General features: G+C 45.3%; 1 protein-coding gene and 1 long non-coding RNA gene across 2 annotated transcripts in view; one reads left to right on the top strand and one right to left on the bottom strand.

Annotated features, from left to right (window-relative positions):
• LOC112267393 (neurobeachin-like) overlaps window positions 1-19,942 on the top strand; it is a 338,648-nt gene that overhangs the window by 112,958 nt on the left and 205,748 nt on the right. The window contains 8 exon segments of the mRNA XM_042297331.1: window positions 769-834; window positions 1,067-1,235; window positions 2,024-2,136; window positions 2,275-2,606; window positions 5,889-6,040; window positions 9,528-9,654; window positions 15,091-15,218; window positions 17,573-17,634. Of these exon segments, the coding sequence (XP_042153265.1) occupies window positions 769-834; window positions 1,067-1,235; window positions 2,024-2,136; window positions 2,275-2,606; window positions 5,889-6,040; window positions 9,528-9,654; window positions 15,091-15,218; window positions 17,573-17,634 (1,149 nt within the window).
• Window positions 9,055-19,419, bottom strand: LOC121839268. The gene is made up of 3 exons (XR_006078833.1): window positions 19,290-19,419; window positions 19,041-19,190; window positions 9,055-9,629 (listed from the first exon to the last, which is right to left on the bottom strand). It is a non-coding gene; the product is annotated as an uncharacterized LOC121839268 (long non-coding RNA).

The raw sequence follows: 19,942 nt of genomic DNA, 5'->3' as shown, positions 1-19,942 counted from the left end.
ACAAAGTACGTTCTTCTCTAGGAGACAGAAGGCATCTCCTTCCTGAGCGGTATGACTGCTGTGTGGTCCCATGGTGTTTATACTTGCATACTATTGTTTGTACAGATGAACGTGGTGCCTTCAGGCATTTGGAAATTGCCTCCAGGGATGAATCAGACTTGTGGAGGTCTACAATTATTTTTCTGAGGTCTTGGATGATTTCTTTTGATTTTCCCATGATGTCAAGCAAAGAGGCACGGAGTTTGAAGGTAGGCCTTGAAATACATCCACAGGTACACCTCCAATTGACTCAAATGATGGCAATTAGCCTATCAGAAGCTTCTAAAGCCATGACATAATTTTCTGGAATTTTCCATGCTGTTTAAAGGCACAGTCAACTTAGTGTATGTACATTTCTGACCCACTGGAATTGAGATACAGTGAAATCATCTGTCTGTAAACAATTGTTGGAAAAATTACTTGTGTCATCCACAAAGTAGATGTCCTGACTTGCCAAAACTATAGTTTGTTGACAAGAAATTTGTGGAGTGGTTGAAAAACGAGTTTTAATGACTCCAACCTAAGTGTATGTAAACTTCCGACTTCAACTGTATAAGTGGAGGGTGTGTGGGAGATCATTAAGTGTGACACCCAATGTAATATGGATGCTACGCTAACGGCTAAGTAAACAGATTGTTACACGACCACTAAGATGTCAGACTCCCTTAGTCTCCTCACTTTAGATCTCCTAAACCCCAAAACATTCTCAGTAACCTTTCTCCCATCCAGGACCCTGACAGGCTTTTACAGGATGTCGACATCAACCGTCTGAGAGCTGTCGTGTTCCGGGATGTGGTGAGTATGATTGTTTGTGTGTGCTAGTGCATGTGTAACATGTTTGTGTGTGCTAGTGCGTGTGTAACATGTTTGTGTGTGCTAGTGCGTGTGTAACATGTTTGTGTGTGCTGGTGCGTGTGTAACATGTTTGTGTGTGCTGGTGCATGTGTAACATGTTTGTGTGTGCTAGTGCGTGTGTAACATGTTTGTGTGCGTGTGTTTGTGTAACATGCATATTTGTCCCCTCCAGGATGACAGTAAGCAGGCCCAGTTCTTGGCCCTAGCGGTGGTCTACTTCATCTCTGTCCTCATGGTGTCAAAGTACAGGGACATCCTGGAACCCCAAAGAGAGCCCAACAGGATGATCAGCCAATCAGCATGCAGCATTCGCCACGAGATCAACTCACCTACCAGCACAGGTGCTTACTTCTGATATCCAACTCCCTCCCCTAACCCCGCCTCTAACTCCTCCCATAACCCATCCTCTCAGCTCTATTATTAATTCATGTTATCCACTAATTGCACTGTATTAAACATGGGAACAGGGATGGAAGCGGAGAAGGGAAGCAGGAGCCGGATGGGAGGTGGGAGAGGGGAGGGGAAGTTGGGAGCGGGGTGGGGTGTATGAAAGTTGTACAGGCAGTCCTGGTCTCTGTGGTATGAACAGTAACATCCCATTGGACAAACGCTGGGAGAGAGCAAGAGCGACATAAAGAGATAGAGAGAGAGTAAAAGAAAGCGAGAGAAACAGAGAATAGCTGAGAGTTTGGGGCGTTGTGAGGCTAGTTCTATTTCCAGCCGTCTGTCGTGGTTCATTAGCCAGTCAATCGGCCAGGAGGGTGGGATCAGAGAGGCTGCTGGGAAGGACACTTCGCCACCCTCATAAGTAATATCACCAGGAAGAGAGTTTCCAGCCAACTGACATGTGGCAGATGTCTATCTGAGATGGAAGTTAGAAGAGGATGAACTCAGAAGTTAGATGGGGAGAGAATGGGCTTGTTCAACTCCCGACTGGCTGATCTACGAATCACCTTGCATCTTGAATGACTACTCATTATTATTTGCCGATCAGTCAGTCAATCCCAATTAACCCACAATGCATCACATTTTTGACATCCTGGAACATGATCAATGTGTGTGAGCCCACCCAGTGACCTTGTGTCCTTTAATAAGTGTGTGTGTGTGTGTGTATGTGTGTGTGTTCCAGAGACCCCCCTGGCCTACCCTGACCACAATAAGGAGCCCCCCACCCCTGTAGAGGAGCTCCACATAGAGAGAGGATCTCTGCCACACACTGACTCTGGCATTGGAGAGGAACAGGTTGCTCATCTAGATACTAGACTGTGTTCTGTTTTCTCGCTCTATTAGAATGGATTGTAGTTGTATTATAATGTTTGTCCGTGCATAAATCCAGGAAGGGTACAGGTACAAGAGTACATAACTAAACTACCCCCCCAGGTGACCAGTGTGTTAAATGGGGCAGACCTGGAACCTTCAGGACCCGGGCGTGTTCACGTCATGTCCGCCCTGCTCGGCAGCCTTTCCTCTGGGGAGAAGCATAGCCAGGAGTTCCTCTTGGAGCCGCCTGGCCTGGAGGTTCTAACAACCGCCTCCTCCATCTCCTCGATCAGTCAATCAAACATCAACGTCAGAGAGATTCTGAAGAGCCTAGTGGCTGGGCCAGTAGAGGGGGTGGAGCCTGGACCAGAGCCCCTCCCCTACCCTGATCCTGCTGTACAGAGAGAGACCCATCACCCCATGCTGCCCATGCAGTTTCACTCCTTTGACAGGTACACATGCACACATATACACACACAACCATGCAGTTCCACTCTTTGTACTGGAGGCCACTCTGTTATGCATATCTTATACATATTTGACAACTTGGGCAGGTAGCCTAGTGATAGATTGTTTGGGCTAATAATGGAAAGGTCGCTGGTTTGAATACCCAAGCCGACAAGGTGAAAAATCTGCCGATGTGCCCTTGAGCAAGGCACTTAAATTTTACATTTTTGTCATTTAGCAAACGCTCTTATCCAGAGCGACTTACGGGAGCAATTAGGGTTAAGTGCCTTGCACAAGGGCACAACGTCATATTTTCACCTAGCCGGCTCAAGGATTCAAACCAGCGACCTTTTGGTTACTTGCCCTAATTTACTCCAGGGGTGCGGTACTGCTATGGCTGACCCTGTAAAACAACACATTTCACTGCACATATCTGGTGAAAGTGACAATAAAACACATTTATTTTAATAAGCAGTTGTGTGTAGATTAATGAGAAAAACCCCACATGTAATCCATTTTAGAATAAGGCTGTAATGTAACAAAATGTGGAAAAGGGGAAGGGGTCTGAATACGTTCTGAATGCCCTGTATACGTTTCAAGAAAGAACTATAATGTGCATCGTTAGTCAAGCACGCTCAACACGCCACAGTTTATCCACTAAGTCCGTTTAGTTGTCAGGAGCAACATTCATGGTTTTACAGTAGCAAGCGAAACATCAGTCACATGTTAGACCTCTGGTACTGTTAGCTAAGCCCCCATGGGGAGGAGTGTGGGAGGGTGGGTGTGTGTTTGGAAAGGTCTTGTGTGATTACATTCCTGCAGTAGATAAGAACACAGTAATCTGTGTGCTGTCCCTGTGGTAACCTGCTGCTGACAGGAGGTCAGGGTTCACATCCCAGAATCCTTATCTTTCTGTCTGGTGAACGTTGAAGATAATTGAGGTAGATTTAGGACCAACAAACCCTGAACCATGTCAAAATAGGAAGGCTGTCAGTGTGGCCTGTTTGGTGTGTGTGCCACCTGTGATGAAGGTACAAATGGAGGAGAGGAGAGATAAGGAGGTGGAGGAGGGAGGAAAGGTAGAGAGGGAGGAGGAGATGAAGGATCAGATGAAGGACTGCAGAGGTCCCCTGGGCCCTGATGACTGATTAAACAGAAGCGGCTTCCCATTTTACCCCTCCCCCCTCCCACCCCACGCCCAAGCCTGTCTTCTCACCCCTCACAGCCCTAATATGCCTTGGCAGGCTGAAATGAGTTGCCAGACCTCTCTGTATTAATTTTGAAATGCTTTCACACACAGTGTCCAGGTCCCACATACGACTCCTTCATGCTTTAATGTCATCCAGCCTCAATTTGCTGTGTCTAATTCTTCTCCACCTGCCAGCAGAATGAGCTGCTAGGCTGACTAGGCCTCAGGACGGCTGGGCTGTCAGGCCTGAGGCTGATAGGGACTGACAACATCAAAACAGAGCACAAAGAAAAGGCTCAGAGCGTTGAGAGGAGGGCTGGGGAGGGCTGAGTCCCCTGGTCTTTCTGGTTGATAGTCTCTCTGAGGTGGAGTTTTCAATTAGAGACTTCAATACCCAGGACTGGATGACCAGATGGGACCACTGCACGACTGATCTAAATACACCTTTAAATCTCATTCCCTCTCTCTCTCCCTCCCTCCCTTTCTTTCTTTCTTTCTTTCTTTCTTTCTTTCTGTCTTTCTTTTTCTTTCTCTCTCCCTCCCTCTCTCTCTCTGTAGTACAGCTCTCACAGTAACACAGGGGGATGTTGTCTAGCACTGAATGTATGATTACATTTATAATGAAGAACTGATTTAATCTGTTTGGTTTTAATTGAACAGACTATGTTAGGAAATGTAATCTTTTTAATCCATTTCCACAGTATATCTTTATGATAGAGGATGTATGTGTGTAGATGTGTGTGTGTGTGTGTGTGTGTGTGTGTGTGTGTGTGTGTGTGTGTGTGTGTGTGTGTGTGTGTGTGTGTGTGTGTGTGTGTGTGTGTGTGTGTGTGTGTGTGTGTGTGTGTGTGTATGTGCGTGTGTGTGTGTGTGTGTGTGTGTATGTGTGTGTGTGTGTGTGTGTGTGTGTGTGTGTGTGTGTGTGTGTGTGTGTGTGTGTGTGTGTGTGTGTGTGCGTGTGCGTGTGTGTGTGCGTCCTTACAGGATGTGTTCTGCGGTTCTCTTTCCTCTATAGTCGTCTTGTCCTGTTCATTAATATTCCTCACCAGATGAATCCTCTCTTTATTCACAGCAGCCCCTATTAAACACACCCATATTAATACATGATGTCTTAGGTCGTCTTTGCATCTAATCAATTATTCATATGAAAGGTTCATATCAGACCGTAACCATGTCACACAGGGATAGCTGCACACATTCTTATCTTAGCTTTTTCCATGTTTATTTTAAAAAGAGACAACTGTTGGAATTAGTGCTAATCTGAAGTGTGATGGAACAATGCATGTGATTGTTCATTCAACGTGTCAGTGTTTTTATTGTTTGTGCTCCTACTCCAATAAATGATTAGATAAATAACTCAAAATGAACCAGGAATACCTTTTTAGAAAACATATTAAACATATAGCTGGTTTTCTCAGTGATGTGCTGCTGTCAATGAGACCTCTGGTCTAGACCAAAGCAGCAGTACACAGATGTACTGAATAAATGATGCCGCCACCATCAGTACTCTTCACTGCAGATGCAGAGATATGGACGTTTGTGTGTGTGTCATGCCGTTCATCAGAAGTGAATAAATAACTGCAGTATATCCCAGTGGTCTGAATGTATGCTCTGTGCTCTCTAAGTGGACCATGGGAAGGTCACAAGTTTAGTCATCTAAAGACCCTGGGTCTGTGCCAAATAGCACCCCATTCCCTGTATAGTGCACTACTGTTGTACAGGGCTCTTATCAAAAGTAGTACACTGTATAGAGAATAGAGTGCCATTTGGGACACACACCCTGCTGGCAGCATTTACTGCCTTCTTCCCTCGTGATGTGTTCTAGTGTCTATAAATATATGAGGAAATCAGAAGTGTCTTCACACAGAACAGTCTTTTTCTATTTCCATGTACTGTATTTAATGTTTCTCTTAACTTAATGGGAGCATTACTGATGCTTGGTTCGGTCATTAGCTACACATAGCTGTACTCTTTGTGTGTGTGTGTGTGTGTGTGTGTGTGTGTGTGTGTGTGTGTGTGTGTGTGTGTGTGTGTGTGTGTGTGTGTGTGTGTGTGTGTGTGTGTGTGTGTGTGTGTGTGTGTGTCTCTCTCTGTATAGGAGTGTGGTGGTCCCAGTGAAGAAGCCTCCACCAGGCAGTCTGGCTGTGAACACGGTTGGACACACATCCTCCAGTAGCCTGGCAACAGGCTCCACCCCCAACATCTTTTCTGCAGCCTCCAACACCGCCAAGAGCATGATCAACACCACCGGTAGGCCTACACCCATGGGCCCTGGTCAAATGTGGAGAATAGGGTGCAATTTGGGACTAAATCTTCTAGTGCTTCCCACATCAACCCCTAGTCCCACAGGCCTGGGCAACTCCAGTCCTCGGGGGCCTGACTGGTGTCACAGTTCTGCCCCAGCTAACACACCTGACTCCAATAATCATGATCTTCAGTTAAAAATGCAATTAGTTTAATCAGCTGTGTTTGCTAGGGGGAAGTGTGACACCAACCAGGCCCCGAGAACGGGAGTTGCCCAGGCCTGCCCTAACACCTAACCACTTGTGTATACTTGAAACGTGTGGATAGGTATGAGTAATATTAGTGACAATTCCACCTAACCTACAGTTATTAAGTGGCTTCTTAACAGGAAGCTAGTACTACCATACCAATATTATTGCTTATACCTATCTGATCCTTTCTTTTCTATATGAGGTGCTAGTGAGTAAAGGGTAGGGGCTAGGTGTAGGGTATAGGTGTAGGGGGTCAGGGATAGGTGTAGGGGATAAGGAGTAGGGTATAGGTGTAGGGGGTAGGGGTAGGTGTAGGGGATAAGGCGTAGGGGTAAAGGGATAGTGGTTGGTTTAAGATTCAGCCTGACATACAAGCCCTCTGAAGGATGGTACTCAGGGTCTCAGACCCAAGAGGTTACTAATAACACTCTACTAATGTGTTTGGCCGGTAATGTGGATTCTTTCCAGGGAACTGTTGCTCGTTGGAGTTCGTTAGTATTTCATCGGAGTAATTACTGCAGATCTTAATAACCCAGTGGGTCTGGAATGTGTCCTTTGATGCCGGTCCAGGAATAGGAGCGGAATCTGCGTCCCTAATGGCTCCCTATGTAGTGCACTAGTTTTTACCAAGGCCCGTAGGCATCTGGTCAAAAGTGGTGCACTATATAAAGAATATGGTGCTATTTGGGACATAACCTATTTGTTTCTCGGCTGGATGACTGAGGTTTAATGGTGGAATGTAGAAACTCATACTGTGCACCAGAGGGCACTCTCTACTGTACTATCTCCTGACAGGGCCAGGCTTCCTATACTTAAGCAATAAGGTCAGAGGAGGTGGGGTCTGTGGCCAATATACCACAGCTACGGGCTGTTCTTACACACAACACAACACAGAGTGCCTGGACACAGCGCTTAGCCATGATATATTGGCCCCGAGGTGCCTTATTGCTGTTATAAACTGGTTACCAACATAATTAGAGCAGTAAAAATACATGTTTTGTAATACCCATGGTATACGGTCGTATAGACCATGGCTGTCACCCAATCAGCATGCAGGGCTCGAACCACCCAGTTTATAAAGTGCTATGACCTGCTGTGTGGTAGTTGTGCTGTATAAAGCAGGATAATACAATCGGGTCAGGTTGAAATGCATTCAATGACCTCCGAGAAATGGTAGATCTTGTTGTTTTATTATGTTTCATTTGTTCAGACCAAATTAGTGTAGTGTAGTAGAAGTTGTAGTGTAGTGTGCTTCCAATGGGCCCTGAACAAAAGTAGTGCACTAAATAGGGAATAGGGTTCCATTTGACTGTCCTCTCCCCTTAGGCCCTGTTCCATGCTGTTGAGCCCAGGGTCCCATGATGCAGCAGGCCTTCGAAAGAAGCCACTTAATACAGAGACCATTAAAGCTGCAACACCTATTAAATGTCCCTATCCACTCAGCAGGAATGTGACAGATGTGTCACTGTGCTTTCAGTTAAACCCAGGGGCTCTCCTCTCTCCCCTCCTCCCGCTTCTCTCTCTTTCAGTTAAACCCAGGGGCTCTCCCCTCCTCCCGCTTCTCTCTCTTTCAGTTAAACCCAGGGGCTCTCCTCTCCTCCCGCTTCTCTCTCTCTTTCAGTTAAACCCAGGGGCTCTCTTCTCTCCTATCCTCTCCTCTCACTTCTCTCTCTTTCAGTTAAACCCATGGGCTCTTCTCTCTCCTCTCCTCTCCTCTCGCTTCTCTCCCTTTCAGTTAAACCCAGGGGCTCTTCCTCTCTCTCCTCTTCTCTCCTTTCAGTTAAACCCAGGGGCTCTTCTCTCTCCCCTCCTCTTGCTTCTCTTTCTATCAGTTAAACCCAGGGGCTCTTCTCTCTCCCCTCCTCTTGCTTCTCTTTCTATCAGTTAAACCCAGGGGCTCTTCTCTCTCCCCTCCTCTTGCTTCTCTTTCTATCAGTTAAACCCCTTCTCTCTTCCTCCCCTTCCCCTCTTTCCTTCCCACTTTTCCATCTATAACCTTCTCTCCCTTTCAGTTAAACCCAGGGGCTCTTCTCTCTCCCTACCTTCCTCCTTCTCTGTCGCCCCCCCTCCCTCTTTCTCACTCTCTCTCCCCCTTCTCTCTCACCGTCTCTTTCTCCCACTCTTTCTCTTTTTCTCTCTCCCTCCTTCTCTCCCTCCTTCCCTCAGACCCCATGAACAGTTCTGTTCTGTAGATGTTCTTTGTCAACGTGACCCATGAACTCAAGGACAGGCATGTGATACCTGGAATGATGATGGATGGAAAACGTCTTAATCGTATCCTATTAAACATGTAACCCAATATTTCAAAAGAAATGCAACAGATGTAGCTACAGTACAATGCACCGTGTTTGAACAACCGTTATATTGAATTGGACATTAGACATTCATATACTTACAATGAATGGTTCAAGGCGGATGTCATTCTTATAGGTGGGCCCTGTAACTGAAACAGACCTTGGGTAGATAATATACAGCATAGGTGTATACTGTATAGTTGTATATTTAAGCAATAAGGCCCAAGGGGGTGTGGTATATGGCCAATATACCACAGCCAAGGACTGTCCAACTGCACGACGCAATGCGGAGTGCCTGGACATAGCCCTTAGCCGTGGTATATTGGCAATATACTGTACCACAACCCCCAGAGGTGACTTATTGCTATTAAAAACTGGTTACCAATGTAATTAGAGCAGTAAAAATAAATGTTTTGTCATACCCATCGTATACGGTCTGATATAACACGACTGTCAGCCAATCAGCATTCAGGGCTCGAACCACCCAGTTTATAATTGGGTATATAATGGAGGTGTATACTGTATATTTCTGTTCTTGGGTATATAATATAGTTGTATAGTGTATGCTATAATGTATAGTTGTATACTGTATAATGGAGTTGTATACTGTGTATTTCTATAGTTGGTTATGTAATTGAGTTGTATACTGTACTGTATAGTTGTATTCTGTATTGTACAGTTGTATACTTGGGTATATAATATAGTTGTATACAGAACTTGGGTATATAATATAGTTGTATATTTAGTTATCTAATGAAGTTTTATACTGTACTGTATAGTCATAATCTGTACTGTATAGTTGTATACAGTACTTGGGTATATAATATAGTTGTATACAGTACGTGGGTATATAATATAGTTATATACTTGGTTATATAATAAAGTTGTATACTTCTGCTCCCATTCTTCTCCCAGTGTGACGTTGGTTGGTGTGTTTGTTCCCTGCAGGAGCTACAGACTCAGCCTCCTCTTCCTCCACCTCTTCCTCATCCTTCGTCAACGGGGCCACCAGTAAGAACCTGCCTGCTGTCCAGCCGGTGGCGCCCATGCCTGAAGACACAGTGGAGAACATGAGGTAGGGTCAGGGTGTGACAGTGCTGTGTGTGTGTGTAGTAGAGAGATTATACATTTCAGTGCTACAGACATATTCCCCATATATCACCTGGAGCCACTGAACAGTGCATGTCTTTCTCTATCAGCATGTAACCACTGCCTGTGGTGTTGTGTGAATGGTAATTCAGAGAAAACTGTGTGTGTGTGTGTGTGTGTGTGTGTGTGTGTGTGTGCGTGTGCGTGTGTGTGTGTGGATGCTGCTGTGACCTTAAGTCTTAGTCCCCACCTCCTGTAATGGTTTGTGACAGGCATCTCTAGTGCTGCAGAGAGCCTGAGTACCTCTCTCTCTGTCTCCCAGTCCCACAGCCACACACACACTCTCACTCTCTTCTGCCCCCCTCTAAAGGAATTGCAAATCAGTTGCTATGGCAGCAGTAACCAACATCACTTACCATAACTGTGGAGTCAATGATGGAAGTGGCGAGTGTGTGTGTCTGTGTCTCACCTGGTTGCAGAGCTGTGTGTATGATCATACTGAACTCTCATTTCAGTCCAGTCAGACTCACATGCAGCTTGTTGGGTAGACAATAGACATATGGGTTCTAGTCAGAAGTAGTGCACTATAAAGGGGATAAAGGGTGCCATTTGGGACTCAGTCATAGTCACTGCTGCAATCTCTGTGTATTTCAGTGCGTTGCTCTGTGAGGTGGACCAGGATCTGAGAGTCTTTAGTTGGTCCCTGCAGCGTGGCCACACAGAGACAGAGACAGAGATGGCCCCCAGAGGTGCAGGCCAGTGTCATAGGCAAGCACTATTTAACATCGCTCACACAGGTGTTACTGTCTCACTGATACACTCATCTTTTCACCTTCATATTCTTCCCAGGAGGCCATGGGGCAGAAGCCACTTTGCTTCTAGTCCCTCCTAGGCCAAGCCTCTCTCCCTCACCTCCCTCTCTCCCTCCCTCTCTGTCTGTATGTCTGTCTGTGATTTGTTTCTATACTAGTGAACAGGCTCAAGGCAGTATCTCTCTGCTTTTACATGCTTCCTGTATGGTTGCATGCCCCCTCCTTCCCAGGTTGTAGATGGAAACTAATAGGCTGTAGAGGTCTTCTCGGGTCCAAAAAGTTGGACCGAAGACAATCAGACCCGAACCCGAGAACGATGAGACCCGAACCCGAATGGATCCAATGACAACCAGACCTAGACGGGTCCGGGTCTAGATTGGACCTGAGTGACAATTGGACCTCAGCCAAGTTGCTCTTCTGGTTAACGAATATGTTGTCTAGGCCTTCTATAAGTCAATAAATCCACCTTATTATAAATAAATATTCTGTAGGCTGTACAGAGCTGTGGTCGGGTCCATGCTGGTCCACTCGGGTCTATCAGCTGTAGTTACATAGACCCGAGACACAATGAAAATCCAACTGGACCCGACTCAGACCCGAGGGAAAACGTAACATTTTGAACCAGCTCAGATCCCAGGTCAGGTCTCGGGTATTTAGGTTCGGGTGGACTCGTGAAGACCTCTACTAGACACAGTCACTGCTCTAAACTGCTGCATATTGGCTGCATATGCGGCAAAATATTTTGCTGTGTGACCTGGAGTTTTATTTTGCTGTGTGACCTGGAGTTTTATTTTGCTGTGTGACCTGGAGTTTTATTTTGCTGTGTGACCTGGAGTTTTATTTTGCTGTGTGACCTGGAGTTTTATTTTGCTGTGTGACCTGGAGTTTTATTTTGCTGTGTGACCTGGAGTTTTATTTTGCTGTGTGACCTGGAGTTTTATTTTGCTGTGTGACCTGGAGTTTTATTTTGCTGTGTGACCTGGAGTTTGTGACCTGGAGTTTATTTTGCTGTGTGACCTGGAGTTTTATTTTGCTGTGTGACCTGGAGTTTTATTTTGCTGTGTGACCTGGAGTTTTATTTTGCTGTGTGACCTGGAGTTTTATTTTGCTGTGTGACCTGGAGTTTTATTTTGCTGTGTGACCTGAGTTTTATTTTGCTGTTGACCTGGAGTTTTATTTTGCTGTGTGACCTGGAGTTTTATTTTGCTGTGTGACCTGGAGTTTTATTTTGCTGTGTGACCTGGAGTTTTATTTTGCTGTGTGACCTGGAGTTTTATTTTGCTGTGTGACCTGGAGTTTTATTTTGCTGTGTGACCTGGAGTTTTATTTTGCTGTGTGACCTGGAGTTTTATTTTGCTGTGTGACCTGGAGTTTTATTTTGCTGTGTGACCTGGAGTTTTATTTTGCTGTGTGACCTGGAGTTTTATTTTGCTGTGTGACCTGGAGTTTTATTTTGCTGTGTGACCTGGAGTTTTATTTTGCTGTGTGACCTAGTTTTATTTTGCTGTGTGACCTGGAGTTTTAGTTTTTTTGCTGTGTGACCTGGAGTTTTATTTTGCTGTGTGACCTGGAGTTTTATTTTGCTGTGTGACCTGAGTTTTATTTTGCTGTTTAGTTTTATTTTGCTGTGTGACCTGGAGTTTTATTTTGCTGTGTGACCTGTGTGACCTGGAGTTTTATTTTGCTGTGTGACCTGGTTTTATTTTGTTTTATTTTGCTGTGTGACCTGGAGTTTTATTTTGCTGTGTGACCTGGAGTTTTATTTTGCTGTGTGACCTGGAGTTTTATTTTGCTGTGTGACCTGGAGTTTTATTTTGCTGTGTGACCTGGAGTTTTATTTTGCTGTGTGACCTGGAGTTTTATTTTGCTGTGTGACCTGGAGTTTTATTTTGCTGTGTGACCTGGAGTTTTATTTTGCTGTGTGACCTGGAGTTTTATTTTGCTGTGTGACCTGGAGTTTTATTTTGCTGTGTGACCTGGAGTTTTATTTTGCTGTGTGACCTGGAGTTTTATTTTGCTGTGTGACCTGGAGTTTTATTTTGCTGTGTGACCTGGAGTTTTATTTTGCTGTGTGACCTGGAGTTTTATTTTGCTGTGTGACCTGGAGTTTTATTTTGCTGTGTGACCTGGAGTTTTATTTTGCTGTGTGACCTGGAGTTTTATTTTGCTGTGTGTGAGTTTTATTTTGCTGTGTTTATTTTGCTGTGTGACCTGGAGTTGTATTTTGCTGTGTGACCTGGAGTTGTATTTTGCTGTGTGACCTGGAGTTTTATTTTGCTGTGTGACCTGGAGTTTTATTTTGCTGTGTGACCTGGAGTTTTATTTTGCTGTGTGACCTGGAGTTTTATTTTGCTGTGTGACCTGGAGTTTTATTTTGCTGTGTGACCTGGAGTTGTATTTTGCTGTGTGACCTGGAGTTTTATTTTGCTGTGTGACCTGGAGTTTTATTTTGCTGTGTGACCTGGAGTTTTATTTTGCTGTGTGACCTGGAGTTTTATTTTGCTGTGTGACCTGGTTTATTTTGAGAGCACCATTTAGACTAAGGCAATGCATAACAATATTTCATGGCAACACTCATCTCTACACTGCTCAAACAAGACAGGCTGCCTCCTGCCGTTGTATGCTTCCATGCAGTTCCTGGGTCACACACACAGTTTCTCCTGTTTATTCTCTCAGTATGCTGTCCATGCACTCAACATATTCTTCCAAAACAAGAGAGATGTTGCTTTCCACCTTGCTTCTTAATATGAATCCATGTTTTCTCTATTATACTATGATTTTGCCAGGTTGGGTAGGTTACTTTCTAAATGTAATCCATTACAGTTACTAGTTACCTGTCCAAAATTGTAATCAGTAACGTAACTTTTGGATTACCCAAACTCGGTAACGTAATCTGATTGGTGGGTTGGTTATGTAGGCTTCTTCTAACCCATCGCTTTCTACTATATATAATAATACGATTAAATTATATATTTGAATTATATCAGCATGAATTATATTGAGGAATAAAAGCCCCACTTTTATTCCATAGGTTGGGATCCTCACTATGCAGCTGTTGTTCCATAGGCTGGGATCCTCACTATGCAGCTGTTGTTCCATAGGCTGGGATCCTCACTATGCAGCTGTTGTTCCATAGGCTGGGATCCTCACTATGCAGCTGTTGTTCCATAGGCTGGGATCCTCACTATGCAGCTGTTGTTCCATAGGCTGGGATCCTCACTATGCAGCTGTTGCAAGAGTGCATTTTTGACTGGCTGTCCACTGGTTTCAAAAACAATGATTGATAGGCAGCTTAAACTTCTTGAATTCAAACATTATTGGATTCAAATACACATTTAGATTTGTGAACAGCCATCCACAACAACCACAATCCGCAAGGCGCAAATAGCTAAATGAGAATCACACTGATTCACATCAATGCGCTATGTAGATTTCAATAATAAGTGATATCCGTATCGTTGTAGACTAAACCACTGCTGTCATCCTTACCTCCAAGCGTTTATTCAAGTTGGATAATCTTTGGATGTGGACAGCAGTCGCACCATTGGAAGACATAGCTTGGACTGTAGCCTACAAAAGCCTATTCCTGCTCTTTCCCCGGTATCCATCAAACCCATTTGGTGTGTCATAGTGGTCTCTTAAATGTTCGCCTTTTTTCAATGCTGATTTGAATGTCATTGAGAAAATAGAGCAACCATTCTTTCTGAATTTAAAAGTAATCCTCAAAGTAATCATGTAGTTTTTCAAAAGTATCTGCAGTCAGATTACAATTTTTTTGCTGGTAACGTAACGGATTACAGTTACCAGTTTTTTATAATCCCTTACATGTAATCCGTTACTAACCCACCCACTTAGTTTCTGTATTTTGCTCTCTGCAAAATGTGAGTTAGTTATTCTAAGGAAGCTGGCATATGCCTAAAATAATGGTAATCGTTAATGCTAATCGCTAACAAGCTAGTTTAATGCCAGTTAGCTAAATTAACTAGCTAGGGCAAAGCAAACGTTATCTCTAGTACAGGTTGCTACCAGTGGTGGTATAGATCAGTATGTTGTTGGTGCAACGACATGTGCTGAAACAGATAGATTATTCTAAAATCTTTGTCTGAATGGAACATCTATTTAACTATGATTAGGGTCGCATGAGAAACACTGACCAACACTTTGATTCCTACCTTGTCATAACTCCTACATGCCTTTTTAATTTGTTGTCATGCCAAACAAAACCAACAATAGAATTAGAATTGTCATTGTATTTCTATGATTCCAACAGTTCACCCAAGTATTTTGATTTATTTTCTGAATCAGGAGCACCAGTACTACCAATTATGTTTTCTGTTCTGCTGTGTGTGAAAGGATGTTCTAACTATCATGTACTAACCCAGGTGGAGGGCTCTACTCTGCTCTGCTCACCACACAACCCTACCCAACCTTATACTCATTTGTTTACTGTTATCTTTCTCCTCTCACCTCTGTCTCTTCCTCTCCTCTCTGACATCCTCTCTCTCTCTCTTTCTTCACCCCCCTCTCTCTCAACCCTGTTTCTTTCCCTGTTCTCTGTATCCCCCCTCTCTCTCTCTTTCTGTATCTCCCTGCTCTGTTCTCTTCCACAGTATCACTACTAAGTTGGAGCGTGCTCTGGAGAAGGTGGCCCCCCTCCTCAGGGAGATCTTTGTGGACTTTGCACCGTTCCTCTCTAGGACCCTGTTGGGAAGCCATGGCCAAGAGCTGCTCATAGAAGGTACAGGTGCTGTGTAGAATCTCTCTCGTTTCTCCTCCAACTGTGTGTGGAATCCCTTCCGCCATCCATCCCTCAGTCTGTCTGTCCTTTCCTGGCCCTCCTTATGTCCACTGGCTGCTGTGTCACTGCTGGATGCCTAGTAATATATCCCAGAGAGGGCTACCACATACACACTCACACACTCACACACGCGTGCATACGCACACACGCGCACATGCACACACGATTAACAATTATGGAGAGTTGACAGGTGTGAATGTTGTCTGATCCCTTCACTCAGCCTGTCTGTCCATCTGTCAGAACGCTGGCAGATACACACACCTCACCGCTGAGCACAGACCAGGCAAACACAACACACTTCATCAACACAACAGAGCCAGTATTCATAAAGCATAGTACAAGAGATGGGATCAGTCCTACTTTGAGATGCTTTGCCCAGACCTTTACCAAGGAACAGAGGCTGTTTTTCCTCCCAGGCTGAATCAGGGCCCTGATGGAAAGTCTCTCCATTTAGTAGCAATTACCAGCCATCCATCACTCAAATTACCCGGGGTCGCAGCCCGAGTGCCCTCTCAGCCACCCCCATCTCTCCTCCTCCTCTCCTCCTCACCCCTCCTCTCCCCCTCTCTAGACATGTTGTCAGTGTGGTAATTATGTCCAGCCACCCTGGCCTGGCCCCTGGCCCATGATGCACTTGGAGTTGAGAGGGAGGCCCCTGATCGAACAGAGTTGTCGTTGTGATGGCCTCCCCTCTCTCTGTCTCCTTTCCTTCCTCCCCTACCTCTCCTCTCTCTGTCTCCTCTCCTTCCTCCTTCCTCCCCTACCTCCCCTCTATCTGGCTCCTCTCCTTCCCCCTTCTTCCCCTACCTCTCCTCTCTCTGCCTCTCCTCTCCTTCCCCCTTCCACCCCTACCTCTCCTCTCCTCCCTCCCCTACCTCTCCTCTCTCTGCCTCTCCTCTCCTCTCCTTCCCCTTCCTCCCCTACCTCTCCTCTCTCTGGCTCCTCTCCTTCCCCCTCCCTCCCCTCTCCTCTCCTCCCTCCCCTACCTCTCCTCTCCTCCCTCCCCCCCCCTACCTCTCCTCTCCTCCCTCCCTCCCTCCCTCCCCTCTCCTCTCCTCCCTCCCCTACCTCTCCTCTCCTTCCTCCCCTCTCCTCTCCTCCCTCCCCTACCTCCCCTCTCTCTGCCTCTCCTCTCCTCCCTCCCCTACCTCTCCTCTCTCTGCCTCTCCTCTCCTTCCCCCTTCCTCCCCAACCTCCACTCTTTTTGCCTCTTCACTCCTCTCCCCTGCCTCTCCTTTCCCTGCCTCCCCCTCTCTTTATGAACCCCCCTCCCTCCCTGCCCAACCCATCAGCACACTGCTCGACAATTCCACATTCACTCCAATGATTTAACCCTGCCCTGCTCACAGGAAAGGCCTGTTCAGAGGGGCAGACCCTGTTTAAATCGAAAACATTTAGTTTGTGTACCAGCGTACAGCCAGGGTCCATGGTCATTAGGCCAGCATACCAAAGTAGGGCCGGGGTCACTATGGGCAGGGTCACCCTACCACCTGACCCCCTGTGTCAGAGAGAGCTGAGTGATGGGAGAACTGGTCATTGCAGTAACAAGAGGTCAGCCGTTGTAGACTAGCTGTGTGTGTGTGTCTGTGTGTGTGTGTGTAATAGGACATCTGTAGCTGTCTGTGAACTAGAGAGGGTCACATCCCCTGTTTACAACAGTCTCAGTCCCAGACCGTGTCAGTGCTGTGCAAGAACAGGAGGAAGATTCACACTCTTCACATTATACAATAGTCTACTTTGTCTCCATCCAAAATAGCACCCTATTTCCTATGTAGTGCACTGCTTTTGATCAAAGCCAATAGGGCTCTTGTCAACGTAATGCATTGCAGAGGGAATAGGGTGCCATTTGGGACACACTCTTTGTCACTTTGTCTCTATCTCAGTGGTTTCAGGAAGCTAAATGTTTTTATTATTGTAACATGTTAGGTAATTTACCATTTCTGATCCTGGCAGCTCTTTCTTTGCATCAACAGTAAAACAGAAGAGATGTTTGACATCCCTGAGATGGTCTGTCTGTGTGTTTATCAAAATGTTGACATCTCATCCCTGGTTGTCGACTCATGCTGTCAATCACACTGACTGACGTCTTCATGTAACCATGCCAACGGGCCCTGGCCCCACCAGCCCATAATGATTCCTCCAGAGTGTCTTCTTCTCTGGTAGTGACTACAATGTTAGCCCCTCCCACATGTCATTGGTGAGGTTTCGTAGTGACTTATATGAAGGAAAGTAAGACTGTCATGTGTGTTGTATGACAACTCTGCTTCTAACTCTCTGTTCTGTCTTCCCTCCAGGTCTGGTGTGTATGAAATCCAGCACCTCTGTCGTGGAACTGGTCATGTTGCTCTGCTCTCAGGTGAGATTCTCTCTTTCTCCTCACATATCCCTAATTTTCTCTCCCTCTCTGCTTCTTCCTACCTCCTCACACATCCCTCTCTTCCCCACACTCCCTCCATTCTCTCTTCTCTATCTCTTCTGTCCTCTTTTTTCGTCTCCCTCTCGCCTCCACACCTCTGCTCCCTGTGATGCACTATAAAGGTGAGGCTGCTTCCAGCTCCAGGTCTCTGGGTCGTGCCACGAAATGAGTCCCTTTTGCCTCCCTTTTAAGTAGAGATTGTGCACCAATATTCCATTTAAAAAGCCTGTATTATTAAATGACATGCCCTTTAATATAGACATTGAAAACTCCATAAATCTGTGTCAAAGTTCCTTCTGTGCACTTTGTGATTTCTAGCAAGATTTTAACACTCTGAACACCAGGTTCTCAACCGTCACTGTAAAGCCATCATTATTTTGTTACTTTGACAAAGTCATTTCTGAAGATGATTATTTATTGAATGTGATTAGTGATTCATTTTAAGAAAAATAAATAACCTGTCCCTCATTTTAAGGTCAACCTGGTGACATGAGCTGAACTCACTACTCGACTAAGGGACCTTACAATTACCTGTATGTGTGTGCAGAGATGGGGCAGTCATACAAAAAGGATGTTAACCACTCTTATCGGACACACAATGAGTCCCTGCAACTTAATATGCCATTTGTTAAGCACATTTTTATTCCTGAACTCATTTATACTTGCCATAACAAAGGGGTTGAACACTTATTGACTCAAGACATTTCAGCTTTTAATAAAAATAATTCTAACATTTTCTACAAACAAAAAATCTAAATGTAATACATTTCAGCTGTAACACAACAAACTGTGGAAAAAGTCAATGGGTCTCAATTCTTTGTAAAGGCACTGTATATAAACTCTGGATTGTTAATGCTATGTATTGGCCACTGAGAGGCTCTGAAGCCACCGATCGGCCATATTAGAACTCCCCAGTAGAGCTGTCCTCCTTAGGAATGAATGGAATTCTACAGTGTTTCAGATAAATGTTTCAAGGACAAATTACATGTGTTTAAGTATGTTTTTCTTGCTGTGGGGACATTAACATTAGCAATCTAAAAAAGTATACTTTAAGGAATTGTTTTAATATATTTTTAATTGTACTTGTATTTTTAGCTCACATAATATAATTTAAAGTATGCATTAAGGTGTCTGTATTAGAATACATGTTTCAAAATGAATGTAGACATTAATAAATGCATTTCTATAGCTTCCAAAATGTTTTTTACAATGGTGGGGGAGTGCCAAGACATCACCCCCTATCAGCCATCTAGTGTCTACATGAATCATTGGTTAAGTCTCTTATGTCTCAAAGGGTCACCGTCCCAATGTAGCAGTAAGAACAGAACAGGAGATAGTTAACATACCTTCTCTCTGCAGGGCCAGTCAGTCAGTCCATAAGGAAGGCATTAGGTGGTGCCTCTCTCGCTGAGTATCCAGTCTGCAGGGATGGAGGCTGCAGTAGTAGGCACATTGTCCGGAGCCCAGGGCCCCTGCAGTGGCACAGCCACCCAATCCTGCAGTATGGAGCCAGTCAGCCCGTCAGCTCCCATACATACCCATGCATCTGTTATTAGAGGTCTGAGATTAAGGAGCATTCCTCTCTGTCTACTCACACAACCGCCCGAGCCTTGCAGTAGTGAATCACGCTGTTACTGCTGTTCTTTTGAAGTTTCTGAGGGAATGTTCCATGAGTCTTTCTCTCTTCTGGCGGTCTGTCTTTCTGTAGGCTAACCTAGCACTGTTGCTCTGGGATGTCTACCCTCTTTCCCAGCTCCTGGACTTACTGAGGTCTGGGAGTGTCAGAGAGCCGTGTACCCCCCCCTTCACAAAGTCACCTCCCCCTGTTCCCCCCACCGCAGACACAGATAGTATTACTGTGGCTCCAATAGTTCCTGCCATTAGGGACTCCTGGGATGAAGCCCAGCCTGAGATATCGACCAGTCAGAGAGGCTGAAAGTGGATCTGCTTGGCCTGAGTTGGAACCACAGCTAGCTTTATCCAGCAGCACTGGCAGGGATGGGCACAGTGAAACTGGTTAATCCTGATCTGATTCCATCAGTAGTTACTTTCCTGTATGGGCCTAGGTCAAGGCTGTATGGAGCGAGGACAAGTCTGTAAGGAGCGAGGCCAAGGCTGTATGGGGTGAGGACAAGGCTGTATGGGGCTAGGACAAGGTTGTATGGGGCTAGGACAAGGCTGTATGGGGCTAGGACAAGGCAGTATGGGGCTGGGGCTGTATGGGGCTAGGACAAGGCTGTATGGAGCT

Source organism: Oncorhynchus tshawytscha, linkage group LG14, assembly GCF_018296145.1.
Source record: "Oncorhynchus tshawytscha isolate Ot180627B linkage group LG14, Otsh_v2.0, whole genome shotgun sequence".
Lineage (NCBI taxonomy): Eukaryota > Metazoa > Chordata > Actinopteri > Salmoniformes > Salmonidae > Oncorhynchus > Oncorhynchus tshawytscha.
Note: the sequence above shows the minus strand (reverse complement) of the source record. Positions and strands in the feature narration are given on the sequence as shown.